At 37.3% G+C, this 15054-nt stretch overlaps 2 protein-coding genes across 2 annotated transcripts in view; one reads left to right on the top strand and one right to left on the bottom strand.

The window, feature by feature from the left end:
- LOC103475670 (RING finger protein 145) overlaps positions 1–8784 on the bottom strand; it is a 16431-nt gene extending 7647 nt beyond the window's left edge. Inside the window, exons 1-4 of the mRNA XM_008427476.2 lie at positions 8612–8784; positions 2898–3149; positions 963–1071; positions 39–130 (exon numbers count right to left, since the gene is read on the bottom strand). Coding sequence (XP_008425698.1) covers positions 39–130; positions 963–1071; positions 2898–3081 — 385 coding nt within the window. The 5' untranslated portion in view covers positions 3082–3149; positions 8612–8784. The remainder of the gene's footprint in view (positions 1–38; positions 131–962; positions 1072–2897; positions 3150–8611) is intronic.
- A 1390-nt stretch (positions 8785–10174) lies between these two features.
- ublcp1 (ubiquitin-like domain containing CTD phosphatase 1) lies at positions 10175–15052 on the top strand (the record flags this gene model as incomplete). The annotated part of the gene is made up of 11 exons (XM_008427499.2): positions 10175–10304; positions 10605–10849; positions 10922–11013; positions 11793–11878; positions 11978–12093; positions 12237–12335; positions 13425–13462; positions 13828–13926; positions 14084–14200; positions 14291–14418; positions 15040–15052. Coding segments are annotated over exons 2-11 (942 nt in total), but the record flags the coding sequence as incomplete, so codon positions are not given.
- Positions 15053–15054: the final 2 nt, after the last annotated feature.

Raw genomic sequence — 15054 nt, 5'->3', positions numbered from 1 at the left:
GTGTGCGTGTGTGTGTGCGTGTGTGTGTAATATTATACCTATGAGTGCAGTGGTGAATCTGTTCATGGAAAGCGGTTCCAGGTAGACGGGTCCTTCATAGCCTGAATCCAGTTCACTGCGAACATAATCCCTGACAAAAGAGGGGAAAAGATGAGCACAGAGCTGTTATATAACACCAAGTACAGTGTAGTATCACCTCAAATAATCTTTACACAAATAAGAACAGGAAACCAACACTTGTCATTGATATTTTTTTAAATTGACTGAGATGGACTTTTTTATGTCCCGTGCATATAGTTAACATATATAAGGTAGATACTGTAATTCGATAAGCATCTTTGTTTTATTTTTTTACTTGAGATCAATTTTTCTATCTTTATATTAATCGGATGAGCACGGGCTCATCCGATTGAGCTGCTTGCTGAAGCATGAGTGAGATGCAAAACGGCAGCGAGATACAAAAAAACTTCTTGACAAACTTTTTCCTGCTGCAAAAGACAAAAAGGAAGAGCATAGAATTTCTCTCCTAGAAGTGTTGTGGAAGAAGCAGCAGTTCTTGCATGCAGAGTGGCTTTCTGGTCTGCACCTCGCTGTACAGATCAATAGTTCCCACACTTTTCATCTCAAGATCAAATTAACACTGCAACCACTTTTGGACCCAACTATCGGTTGAGTATACAAAACTTATTAGTGGTTCTATAAAATTAAAGTGGATCCATGGCCTCAACTTTTGGGACAACCAGTACAGAAAAGGGGAAAACGAGACTTTCAACAGATCACAGGAAGACTTAATGGAGGACAACAAAGTTTCTCCTTTTATTATTTTAGGCTTTAAACCTCTTTCTGTCAAGAATGATGTCTGAACTGGGTATGCTAGTAATTCTTAAAGAGAAATACATCACTACTAATTTGATGTTCTCTCATCATGTTGAGGGAACACGATGGTTTGTGAGCGTTTATACCTGGAAACTTGGTGACCAGCAAAAAGCAGCAGGGCCGTCAGAACATACAAGTAGAGCTTAACCAGGTGCTGACGAGGCAGAGTCAGAAGCACCAGGCTCAGGATGTAACCTGTATCAAAAACATCACAGAAAACACATTTTAAAGCATTTCTTCATCATAGCCGTTTTGAGTCATAGAAATCAACATATTATGTTTGTGACATTTTATGCAACTGCATGGAAACTTTGAACATCTCTGCAAAAAATAACTTTATTACACTCCAGTCTACAACCTAAAACATGTCCAGAAGCTCTTCCATGCAGATCATTTGCGTTCACTGCCTTGCTCCCTCTTTATTCTGCAGGTCCAGCCATAGTGCTCATCAGCACATACCCAGCCTATTGGCTCACCAATAAACTGCAGCCAAGATTGAGGGGAAAAAGCAGCCATGAAAAGAAACAAGGAAAGAAAAGTTTATACTTTGCCTGTTGCTTCTCTCTCAGCTGTGCAAACAGCTCTTTACTGTAACACAAAGCTTGGCCTGCTCTGATCATTATTTTTGTCTTCAAAATATTCTTTTGAGTTCACTTTTAAACCTAAAACTGACTTCTACTCGGCAACATTTAATCTCTTTGAAAGGGAAGAGAAATTGTTCCACCCTTCGCTGCTCAAAGTGTTTTACTGGCAGTTTGAATTTCTGTTTGTCCTCTATAAATATTTACTGAAGGAAATGAAAATGGAAAATAGCAGAGATGCAATACTAGGGCTGCAACTCTGGCAATTTAGAAATTTGGGATTCAAGCACTTTTGTCTTAACTCAGAGGTGGAACCACAAGTAGAACTTGAGAAAAGACTTTACCAGTGAGACCAACTGGGAATTAAGACTTTCAGTAGGACTTTCCATTCACTGTTGGTTTGAAGCCAGAACAGAGAGAATCAGACCCGTTATGACTGTTAAAAAACCCTCTCTCCAGCCCTAAACGGTTGGAGCTTTAGTAAAACCAACTCTACTCTAGAAGAAAGCAGAAATCTTTACTTCAGATGAGCAAGAAAACAGCTAGAAAGGATAAAATGTTAGAACTGATTAAAAATCCAGAGACAGAGGGGCTTTTATTTCCTTTAATTAAAAAAAGGTTGAACTACTTATTGTGAGTTCAAAGCAGGTCAGAAATTTAAGATACATAAGTGATATTATTATTATAAAGTTTATTTGATAGCGACAAACACACATCGACATAGACAAACTGAATAAAACAGCAGTCCCATGTTTGCATCATGGTGCAATAGCAACAGCTAATTCGCAGCACTTGTCCCTAGATGGGCTTTTATTGATATCTAAAGGGACAAAAAATTTATTATTTGAATTAAAAATGATAAACAACTTAACTGAGTGGCAGCTGACATTATACTATTAAATGTGCAAAGTTTAGTAAGGTAAAGGTAATTTTATTTATGACACATTTTCAGCAACGAGGCAATACAAAGTGTCAGCAGTGGTTCTTTTTATACCAATTACAGTGATTTGAAAAAGTATTCTTTCAAAGTTTTTCATATTTTGTCAGGCTATTTTTACAAACTAATGTATTTTGGTGGCATTTTAAGTAGAAGGAAGAATAGTTCAAAAGAAAAAAAGTTTAAAAATGATGCATGCATAGGTAGTCACCCTTTTATTGCTTTACCCTTAAATAAAACCCAGTCCAACCAATATAGTCCATCTGTGCTTAATTTAATCTGAGTGTAAATAGAGATGTTTGGTGAAGGCTTCAGAGGTTTGTTAGAGAACATCAGAGATCAGTCAGCAACAGCAGAAAGTTACATTTTGTGAGAACTTTCAATTTGCCAATCACAAAAAATTCAAACAAACTATTTTACGTTTTTGTGGCCATTATGTGAGACAATATCTGTATATTGATACATTTCATGTGCATGCGTGTGTGTGTTGCACCAGTACTAACCTACGTAGTGCAGGTAGAGTGCCAGGTATTTGTACTGAAACAGAGGGTTGTTGGAAAGGCTGGAGCGCTGGATCTTCTGGAAGAAGGAGCTGACATCCCAGCGGTACAGGACGTCGAGCAGCATGATGCTGGGAACACGCAGACCCACGTTGAGAACCGCTTCTACTCGGTCCTTCACTGCCATGGCCTCAGGTGAAACACTGATCGGCAGGCAGAACTGACCTCTAAGATGAGAAGTTGATAGTGGGTGCTCTGTAACAAAAGAGAAATAATGCAAGAGGAGAATAGAAATTCAATATGGCACAGTTAGACAAACTAAGGAGAAGAAATGGCAAAAAAAAAAAAAAAAAAAGATGAAAGGCACGGAGCAACAAAAGAGCAGGATTAATCAAGGTCACAGGGATCCGGAGAGCCATGGGGGAAGTGCAGAATGAATGAGGAGAAAGAAAGAAAAGGCAACTCTGCTGCAGAGAGGCTGGGGAAAAAAGCCCTGCTGGATGAAGAACTATGCCTGCTACAATACAAATGACAGGAATTAGAGGAATATTTTTAATCCATTTGTTTTCTAAAAATATCAATATTAATTAAATGGATTCATTACAAGACTACTTAACCATTTTAAAAAACCTAATAATATTACCAGAGTCCAAAGTAGCCTATATCAGGTGTGTTGCTTTTGTGACTTTTCAGACCTAAACAATCAATTTCAAAAAGGACTGTAATGAACTGGCAAATGAAAAATACAGAGCAAACAATACGATATAAACATTGCATGAGTAGACATCAAAACAGTTCGTAAACAGCATGCAAAAGATCTGTAATTTCCATAAACCGCTCTGGCTTTTCATCATTCAAATTTACTGTAGGCCGTTTCCGTCTCCTCCTCTTTGTTTGTTTTATCTCTACTTTATCACTACTAGGACACTCAGGTGTATGAGAGGCCTCTTCTTATGCACCAATACTACTTTCATTTGACCATGGAGCTAACTCAGTTCTCAGTGCCTGCCTTAACCTGAACTTATCTCTACTTTTGAACATTTCCTCATCATAAAACAATCTTAAAATTCTGTTCCTGATTGGACTCCCTGCAACAGAACAAGAGTTAGTTTGCAGACCTGACCACAAGTCTAAAAAAAGTAACCAGTCTTAAATCACGATGGCAAATAAAAAGCACTTCACAAACAGACAGCTAAATAAAACAAGCACAGATGAATGGAGGCTACTGCCAGAATTTTAAAGGGAACTGATCAGTTCTCAAAAAAATGAATCAAAATGACAATGAAACACTTGCGTTCAGTCAGTTAAAAATTTTAAAAATAGAGATAATCAGCGTTGGTGTTTTTAGATTGTAAATATATAGGATTCCTGGGTTGGAAGGTTTCCAATATATAGCTAACATTTTCAAATCTGGGACATTTTATAACAAAGACTGAAATTCCAAAACCAATAATAGAACAATATTTCTAAAGTGCATTTAGGCTTTTGTTTGCCATTTGCTCTCAGAGCAAGATGGACTCATGTTACCTGTAAACGTGGCAGTCCACACAGGGAGAAGACACACCTCAGGAGAAAAATGTTTCATTTTCTGTGATGCCTTCCATCTTTTGAGGCGGATCTGGATTTATTTATACATGTTTCATGCATAAAACCAGCTTCCTGTGACTGTTCTTCATTCAGTAAGAATATCCACACTTTGCTTAGCCAGGGTATATTCAACTGAATGAGTGAAAAATTTGTTTTCCCTTCCATTTTTTTTAATCTTATCAACATGTGATGCAATCACCAATAATCTGTTCAATCGGCTCAGAATTGATTAATATCTTTTCCATGTGTGTTGATCTATGTGTGATTAGAATGAATTTGGTTGATTAAGCAATTTGACACGGCTGCACAGCAATTTGACACGGCTGCACAGTGGCGCAGTTGGTAGAGCTGTTGCCTTGCAGCAAGAAGGTTCTGGGTTCGATTCCCGGCCTGGGGTTTTTCTGCATGGAGTTTGCATGTTCTCCCTGTGCATGGTGGGTTTTCTCCGGGTACTCCGGTTTCCTCCCACAGTCCAAAAACATGACTGTCAGGTTGGTTGGCCTCTCCAGATTGCCCCTAGGTGTGAGTGTGTGTGTGCATGGTTGTGTGTCCTGTGTGTCTCTGTGTTGCCCTACGACAGACTGGCGACCTGTCCAGGGTGTACCCTGCCTCTCGCCCGAAACGTTGGCTGGAGATGGGCACCAGCACCCCTCCCGACCCCACTGAGGGAAAAAGGGTGCAAGAAAATGGATGGATGGATAAGCAATTTGACTATGTCTGCTTTCATGTCGTACATTAGTTATTCACTGTATTATAAATTCAGTAAGAAGTTCTGTTTTTTTGTTGCTCATTTCAGAAAGTGTAACTTATTATTATAAAGATTCATCACAAAACCATTTCAAGCCTTTTTTTCTAGTACTTTTGAAGATTATGACTCACAGATGATAAACACCCAAAATTTGATGTCTTTAGAAACCTAGAAATGTTATGCCTATGAATTATGTTCATTAATGTGAACTCAATAAATGGTTAGAACTCCTTTTGCATGAATTATTATATCGCTGCAGCATGGCATTGAGGAGAACAAATTTCTGGAGTCTCTCCTCATCTTTTGGACAATACTACATAGATTTTCTATGGGGTTCGGGTCAAGCCCGGTTGCTGGTCCGTCAAAAACAGTAGCACCGAACAAGCTTTTGGTACCTTTGGCAAGTCCTGCTGGAAAATGAAATCAGCATCTCCACACAGCGTGTCAGTAGAAAGAAGCATGAAGTCCTCTAGAATTTCCTGATAGACGAACTTCAAGCAGTTCAGTTTCAGTTTCAAGCAACACGGATTTTGTGCATCTCCATTCTTCTTCCACACTCTGGAAAATCGACTTCCAAATAAAATGAAGACTTTACTTTTATCTGAAAAGAAGATTTTGGACCACTGAGCGACACTTCAGTTCTTTTTCTCCTTAGCCCAGGTAAAACGCTTCTGATGTAGCATCTGGTTTAGAAATGGCTTGACATAAGAAATCCAGCGTTTGTAGCCTGTGGTGTTGGATTCATCTGTGTGAAGTGGTTCTTGATGCGCTCAGCCTCAGTTCACTCCTTCTGAATTTCCCTTAAATTCTTGAATCAATTTTGCTATAAAATCATCTCAATGCTGCTGTTATTCCTGCTACAAGTTTACATACTGCACGTTTTCCTTCTACTCAACTTTCTATGAATATGCATAACATTTTAATTTTCTGGGACACTGAATTTTGGGTTTTTATTACCTTAATCTTCAAAATATGTCTATGTAAAATGAATTGAGAGTTTCACTTTCTGAAACGACTGACAAAAAATACTGAATTTTTTTCCACAATACTTTTCATACATGTTTACATTTTTTTGCTGTACTTCTATATAGAGCAGGGAAGTAAAGGTGCAACATGCTCCCATGCTAAAAGCAAACAAACAATTCCTCAAACCTGCTGACTGCAACATCATAGGACTGTTTGAACCCTACTAGTAAAAACATTTCATTTAAGATGCCATATTCCACTCTTACAATTATTTCAGTTGCTGCTCAGTAGAAATCATATGCATCAGATTTATGCATTTAGCAAAACATAGTGCGACACCTAAATATACTTGTGTCCTCAATTATTGATGCAAAGCTGCAAGACTTTTCTGGTGTTGTTCACATTTGTGAAAGTCTCCATTGGTTAATACCCCTGCAGCACTGGGACAGGATGCTAAGAACTTACGTAACTGAATTCACTGGACAGAGACTGTTTTTCAGAATCCTATCTTACATAACACCACCACAGTGACTGTAACAATTTATCTGCCCCAATACATTCACGCCTGAAAAATATTAAATATGAATTTAATGGCATTAAAAACATAATTACCCAATTCTTTTGTTCGCAATTTAAAATAACTAAATGTGTAATTAAATGTAGCTAAATATTACGTACTTTGGGTATGTTTTTACTCAGACTAAAATTACAAAACTACAAAGTAGACCTGCACAATATATTGTTCCGCAATCATCATTACAATATCAATGTTTGCAATATCGCAACACAGAACAGTATATGTTTATGTCGTGCATGATATTTAGGGTCATGCATTCAGATTATGCATGCCAATAAAATGTATGCCCACACCAGCTGCATATTTTCTGATTATATAAATATTTTTTTACACTTTTAGATGCATCTAATATGCATACATGACATATTAGATGCACTCATGGCTTTTGGAATAGGAAATAAAGAGTAATTACTGTGACTCTCCATAAGAAGTAATGATATATTTTTTTACATATTGTTTTAAAATGATCAAAATAAATAAATAAAACATATAGATGTATAAATACTTTTTAGGTTGAACATTGAATGCAAGATAATATTTTTAAGCAACTTGCCAAAGACCTTAAATATGTAGTTACAACTAAGCCTCTCACAATGACAAATTTTGCTGGACAATAAATTGTCCCAAAAGTTACTGCAATAAACGATAACATTGTTGTTTTGAGACCATTTTCAGGTATTATAATGATGATGGCTTAATAATGCTACAACACATTCTCAAAGATCAATAAAGTTTAAATTCTAATGAACATTTAACACTGGAAGTGGAAGACAATTTAATTTTTCCAAAAGAAATAAACAAAATAACAAATACAACAAATAATGAAGTCTGTAACAAAACAGTTCTTCAAAAAAAAGGGCTAGTAGAGACCAAACCACCAGACTGAAGTTTTTTGTCATCCAGTTTTTGGTAAAAAGAGGGAGAAAATAAAATAAAAACAATAAATTATGCAAATGGAAATTATTGAGCTTGTTTTACTTTAATCATGCAATTAATTGATCTATTACTTACTGCAACAGCCCTAGTTACTACATAGCAAGTCACCGTTTTTATAAACCCTTTAAACCAGAAATCTAAATACATCTCCATCTGTAATGTTCCTCTTTTTTTATGACACAACGTTGACATATTGTCACCCAGGAATCACAATGTTTGGAAACACCTATGAAAATAAAGAAATACAAGATGCAAGAAGCAGCAACATCCAATCCCACTATGCTAAAGAAAGAACATTGACGAGTTCAGAGATGATTTTCTATCTAAAGTTAAAACCTTATGGATGACTGAGTGCTGCATTGACTGCTGTACGTGCCATGAACTCTAGTAACCCCTCCGTCTCGACAGAAACAAACCTTCGAGCTTAAGCTGCAAAAGAAAGAATGCAACACTTTGCTAACTACATCAGTCCGTACGGGGCACTGCTGCATGGAAAATACAAAGCAAATAAAAGCCATTTGGTAGACCAAAAAACCACAGATTTACAGTATAAAAGGGAAAACAACAAGCTGTGACAGTATACATGCGTTGTGGAGGTGATGAGCAGCACCGAACAGAAAGCGGCGCAGTGCCAACAATTAAAGCCGACGTAGTCTGCTAGTGTTGCTGTCAGCTAGCCAGACTAACAACCAATTCGTCCACAAACCCGCAGCTAATGACGCCCCACACGCCATTGTTTTTCACAAATACACCAGTGAAAGCCCACACAATGAAGCGTTTGGTAAATAGCGGAAGTACTCGTCACATAGTCCAACTGAAACGCAGTTAACTAGCAGTAGAAACACTGTGCTCGTAGCTACAGCGCTAAGCCAGCATTTAACAGGGGGGAAAAATAGAACTTACGCTTCAAGGTCGATGTTCACAAGTATGAAAAACTGATTCTGGGTGGCTGGTTGGTCGTGTATCGACCATTTTAACTCGGCACCACCCGAGATAACGGTCCTCCAGATGGGTGTGCTTCACAGCGAGAAGACGCGGCCCATCCGTTCATCTTTCCTGGCAGCCATTTACCACAGTACGGGGGGATGCACTGAGCATGCGCAGCATACCCTGTCCCATTAAAGCTCTTAGTATCATATTTGTATTACAAAAAGTTGAATTAGTTTACTTACAAGATGGTTGCACTGAATTTCTGTCAAAAAAGCTTTTGATTCTGTAATTAAAATAAAATCGGATTAACTGAACCGTTTTAAACGTGTAATGTGAATTAAAATGATTTTTTTTTTTGTGGTTGATTTCATCCAAAAAAAGTTATACATTTTATTTATTTATACATATTTCTTTCCAGGATGCTATATAAGCCTTCTTTCAGATTTATTCCGTTTTGCTTTTTCAGAATGGAATAGRATAGAAATAAGATATTGTCCCTCAATRGRGACATTCAGGTGTACCAGTAGCAAAGTGACAAACAAGTTAAAGCACCAATTTATACACAAAAATACATTAACAGAAGTAAGAATAACATGYTGTGTAGTAAGGACAAMTTTACAGCAAAGTAAAATTTTAAAAATAAGACCCTCTGATTGAAAGAAATATGCAACTGAGATGTGTTTTTTGTGCATAAACAACCACAGATTATTTACAAGTGAAAGAAAACTATGCAACCAACAACAGAAATGTTATCTAAAATATGAAAAACKGCACAATACTTAGTTTAAGTTTGAWGGKKCTAAAGTCTAATAGGTGAGATGAAGGACCAACGCTAAAGCTCCTTTGTAAGATGCAGCAGTCTATCAGTGAAATGGSTCTGCAGTTCTGTAATGGATGGGGTGGGAAGCATTGCCCAAAAGTGATAAAGTTAAAGCTCTTCTGTCTCCCACTGTACCTCWGTCGATGGATAAGCCTTTTGACGATCTTATTTAATTCCTCCCACTCAGTTGTTTGTCACACTTAAATGTTTGACAATGATAGATAACACGAGTAAATGCAAAACTTTCMCTTGAMGATTTCATTTTGCTTGTCCCACTGCATAACTCAAGTGCGCTTGGTTTTAATTAACTGACTGATGAACATTCTTGTTTGAGCTAGAAAGTAGAATCCTTGGTTCCACCAGTAAGTCATCAAAGTACCATATTTTTGACTGCTGGTATAGTTAACCTATTCCTTCAATATTTATGTGATAACTATACACCAGACTTAATGGGATTCCAACAGAGCAATAGTGAAAAAAGGGAGTTGCTTAAAAAAAAAAAGGTATTGCTAAAATGATTTTCAGAAATTGTAAGAAAAGACAATGAYAATGTGGGCTACAATGAGCACAAAACGTAATCACATCTGAAAGGTTTGGAAGGAACAGAGACAGAAACATAAGCATAGTTTTAAAAGGATATTATGTGTTTAAAACCTGTTTCAAATCGCTGTTAATCTGTTGACAAGCGGTCACTATGGGAACAGTCTCTTTCCTACGTCACTACCGGGAAGGYAGGGGAACGCCAGGAAGAGCACGGTATTTATCTATCGATGAATGAAACGAAAACGAGAACTTCATTCATTCTCGTTTCTGTCAAATCCCTGGAGTCACAGTCAAGTATTCCAGGTTAGCTTGCTCTGAACTGTAAGAGCTACCAGSATTCTTGTAATATTTAATGCTAACATGTTCTAATACCCTSCGTGTTTACATTGCTGCTAGTCACTATTAGCCACCGCATGCTAAAAATAATCAAAGTGTCCTCTCTCATCGGAAGGAATTCGGCTGTTTGTCTTAAATACCCAAATAAATTGAAGAGTTACTTTGTGTTTCTCTTGCTGCTTCACTGATTTGCGTGTTTTGTTTCGAGCTGTTGCTGGTCACTGAACACCTCTCCTGTTACTTTGCCTTCACCCCTCTGTTTTCAAGGTGTGGATGTTTGTTAGTCCTGGTAGAAACAGCAGCAGGTGTGTGCACAAAGGTCAGCGTCGTGCATGTTCGTGAAGAGCCCGTGTAAGCCATGTCTGTGTCAGTGATCATAAAGTGGGGAGGACAGGAGTACTCCATCAGTTCTCTTTCTGAAGAGGACACTGTGATGGACCTGAAACAGTCTATCAAGAGTCTGACTGGGGTGTTACCAGAGAGACAGAAACTACTGGGACTAAAGATTAAAGGTGAGAGGGCACAGATAAATCCCTTAGCGTCATTATTAATATGACTTCAAATTTTTTTATTCCTGTTTCCAGGTAAACCTGCAGAGGATGAGGTTAAGCTGGGCTCTTTGAAATTAAAGCCTAATACCAAAATTATGATGATGGGTACCAGAGAAGAAAGCCTGGTAAGTGGAAGGGTGAGAGCAGAGGTGCTACGATGGCATGCAGTTAATGGTAACACTGTCGGACTACAACAGCTCTATTAAGAGGTTTTATGAAATTTACTATGATGTACAGATTGCACTTATCATGGACAGGAATGTTCCTTGTTTTTGGCCCTTAAGGATTCATTTGAAGCATTCTTTTTTTTCAGAGTGGAATGAATATGCACAACATAACACAATTTTTAATATTACAATATTATTGTACGCACAATTACTGCTACGAGATTTCCATGCTAGTAACATATTCGATGACATTTGCTAATTCGGGAGAAGATGTTTAAGGAGGGCCTTTGATGTAAAGCTTTTCAGAAACTACAAACAAGATTTAAATTTTTTTATGGATAAAAAAATTWAAATTTTTATCCATTAATTAAAATTAAAATCTGCCACTTTTTTAATRAAATCTAATTGAGAGGGCAATATTTACATGTATTAATTTACCTATAACTTYATTWATTTGGAAAAGTTTTGGGGTATTCATGGAAAGACTTTATGCCAATGAATTCTGTATCAACTGTGAAGCATGATTGGATCATAATGGTGTTGCTGCCAATTAATCTGGTGGTTTGCACAACCTGTTTGAATAATGAAGAAGGAAGAAAACCTTTAATTTCCTCAACTATTGACAGCTTTTTACCATGATGAGTGTATGTAAACTTGTGACTGGATATATTTAAGATTTTTTCTGATTATTGACCTGAATGGTGAATGTTACACATGTATATTTGTTMATTTTAAAGGAAGACGTTTTAGCTCCTCCCCCAGACAATGACGATGTTGTAAATGATTTTGACATTGAGGAGGAAGTCATAGAGGTGCAGAACAGGTAAGAAACTTAACAGCCTGAGTGCAGATGGTTAATAAAATAAGAGAACATGTTGAAAGGAGATATCTATTTATCGCTTTTTGTTTCTCGGATCTTCAGAGAGGAGAATCTTGCTAAAATAGCTCGCAGAGTCAAAGACTATAAAGTCGAGGAACTGAATTCTCCCAGAGAAGGCAAGAGGCTCCTGGTGTTGGATGTGGACTACACGCTGTTTGGTGAGTTAGARACAAGATATCAGAACCTGACTAATATATAATTCACTTTTCCTCAAAGTTTTTGGTTTCACTGGAAAACAGAAATCCTTGGCAACACGTCATCTCATCATTTGAACCTGAGAATTGATGTTATGTGTGTTTAGATCACAAGTCTTGTGCCGAAACGGGTCAGGAGCTGATGAGACCGTTCCTTCATGAGTTCCTCACATCTGCATATGAGGACTACGACATTGTCATCTGGTGTAAGTACCGTCTCTATTCTCTGGTTAGTTATATCGATTGGAGGAATGRCTTTAGCATTCCTTAGATGTCCGTGAACAGTTTTTTGACAAATATGACTAAAAAAAACTTCCCTCTTGGCTAACTTTGAAGATGAACCAAAATAAAATAGGTTTTCATCAGCTACAGGCCCATTTTTATAAATTAGAATATTACTGATAAGTTAATTTCATGAAACTCTTCCTGTAGTTTACAAAAACTGATGTTTTCAGGCCTTTATTTTTGTTAATYAGGATGATATTCCGCTTACAGCTAATAAAAATATGGTAGATAAAATTAGAACATTACATCAGACCAGTAAAGAATTGCTGTATAAATATGGGCTTAATAAAACATATGTTTAATACTTGCTTAAATGTCAAAAGGTAACCCTTATATGACTGTATAATGGCGTAGCTTATTTTCCTGTGTTACTACAGAGATCAACTGCTATAGAAAATAGGCCAAATATTAGTGGTTTTTGTGTACCTGATGAACTGAAAAGTGTGTGAGAACAAAAAGGTTAAAGTTTTGTTTGGCAAATCTTTCTAATTCAGCCGCTTCTGGTGCATTATTGTACACAGAGTGATATAGTTAGGGTTTATTTTGAGTATTTGAGAACTTGAACATTACACCTGATCAAGAAAATAGTCTTCATATATATCCTAGTGTATGTAATATCCTTCTAAGCAGTATCTCCATATACAGCAGCACAGTATGTGCACTCAATACTTACTCAAGGCTWCTTTTGCATAAATGTTGCATCCATGCTGCGTGACGTGGATGTTACCAGCCTCGGGCTCTGCTGAGGTATTGACATAAATACAGTTTTCATTAGTATTAAGCTGTGAWCATTAAACTTGACAGAAATCTGCTCTGCACGCTGTTTGAAATTTAGGAATTGATTTGATTAAAATATATMTAAAATTTTTDTTTGAATTTGTTTTTGTGTAGAAGTYTAATGAATTGAAAAGTTGGGGAATATTTATCAAATGTAGAAAAATCAGTGTGTTTATCTCCATCTTTCAAGATTCCCGGGTTTAACGATGTATACTYGTGCTTTCTCTCTTTAGCTGCTACAAGTATGAAGTGGATAGAGGCCAAGATGAAAGCAAGTATTCCTCTTGTTTTTTTTCAAAGTGTGTAATTTTGCCTAAGCCAGTTTTTCTTAAACATTCTGCTATGTCTTCACAAAAGTGATTTATTTATTGGCTGGGATTTTACTCCAACYGATAAATTGTCCAAAATAATTAGTAAAGACATCACAAAATGATTGTTTTACATACACAAACATTGTCTCATCAAAACAAATCCAATTTATTTTCCCTTCTCATCACATTTAGTAGATCTAATGCGTCCCAAAATTGTTTCTAAATTTGCAGTACCACGATCTTGCCAGAAGGTGGCGGTGTTGAACAATCGTACACAGTGAGTTTAGGCTGTACATACTGTAGCTGTGTGTTTCCATACATGCAGGAGTTGGGAGTGACGGARAACCCAGGTTACAAGATCACATTCATGTTGGACAGCGGAGCCATGATCACAGTTCACACCCCGAAGAGAGGGGTGGTGGAGGTTCGTACACCTGAAACGTTTCTTGTTTCATTCCTGTCTTCACTCGGGTTAGTTCATTTAACTTGGATGCACTGTAAAAAGTATAAAAAGTGTCCTCCTGTTTAGGGTGATTACCATAATAACTGGCCTGACTTTCTGTTTTCCATGACATCTCCAGGTGAAGCCTTTAGGTGTGATCTGGGGAAAGTATGGGGAGTTTTACAACAGAAAGAACACCATCATGTTTGATGACATCGGACGAAATTTCCTCATGAATCCACAGAATGGACTAAAGGTCGGCTGTGCTTTTCCCTCTTCTGCATAGACTCTGTGATTCACATTTGCTGCTGTGACTCGCACCTTACTTTGTGCTGCTGTTTGTTAGATCCGACCCTTCATGAAGGCCCATCTCAACAGGGAGAAGGACAGAGAGCTCTCTAAACTGGCTCAGTACCTGAAAGAAATCGCCAAGCTTGAAGACTTCAGTGGACTTAATCATAAGCATTGGGAGAGGTAGGCTGTAAAATGTGTTAACAAGGCAATGAATAGTATTCTTTTAATCACAAACACAACATCTGTAAGCCATGGACAGTACGGTACCTTACAAAAGAAAAAGTAGATATTTAACTTTGATGATAATAATGAAAGCAGCATATTCCGCATATTTGGTGAACCACCTTCATGGATTGTGACTGCTTATTTCAGTTTTCTTTCAAAACCTACTTTCTTCTATCAGCTCTTCCATAGAGGTCAAGTCTGAGGAGTTTCTAAACCAGACATCTGTTCCGCTTTGAACAGATGTCCACAGATCATGTGTTCCTTGGTCTTCATGGTTCTGTTTGCACTGAAATTGCAGCTAATGTTACGTGACCAAACAAATACCGCATGACCAGCCTCCTCCGATCCCCYCCTMTAAAAAATAGCAAGAATATGAACATTGATATCGATTGTTAAAATGAYACCAGCGTTAGTGCCAACATGTCGTGCATCTCCACTATTACATTAAATTCCAGCAWATTAGGATTCATAGCTATACTGTGACAAAATTTGAAGGTTTAGTTTTTTAAGATTCTGTATATTCCTAATATTTATTGGTTGTGAAGTGAAAGTAATTTAATTTGTGGGTTTCTGTAGGTACTTATCCAAGAG

Source organism: Poecilia reticulata, linkage group LG14, assembly GCF_000633615.1.
Source record: "Poecilia reticulata strain Guanapo linkage group LG14, Guppy_female_1.0+MT, whole genome shotgun sequence".
In the NCBI taxonomy this organism is placed as follows: Eukaryota; Metazoa; Chordata; class Actinopteri; order Cyprinodontiformes; family Poeciliidae; genus Poecilia; species Poecilia reticulata.
This window is presented reverse-complemented; position numbering and strand designations above follow the sequence as displayed.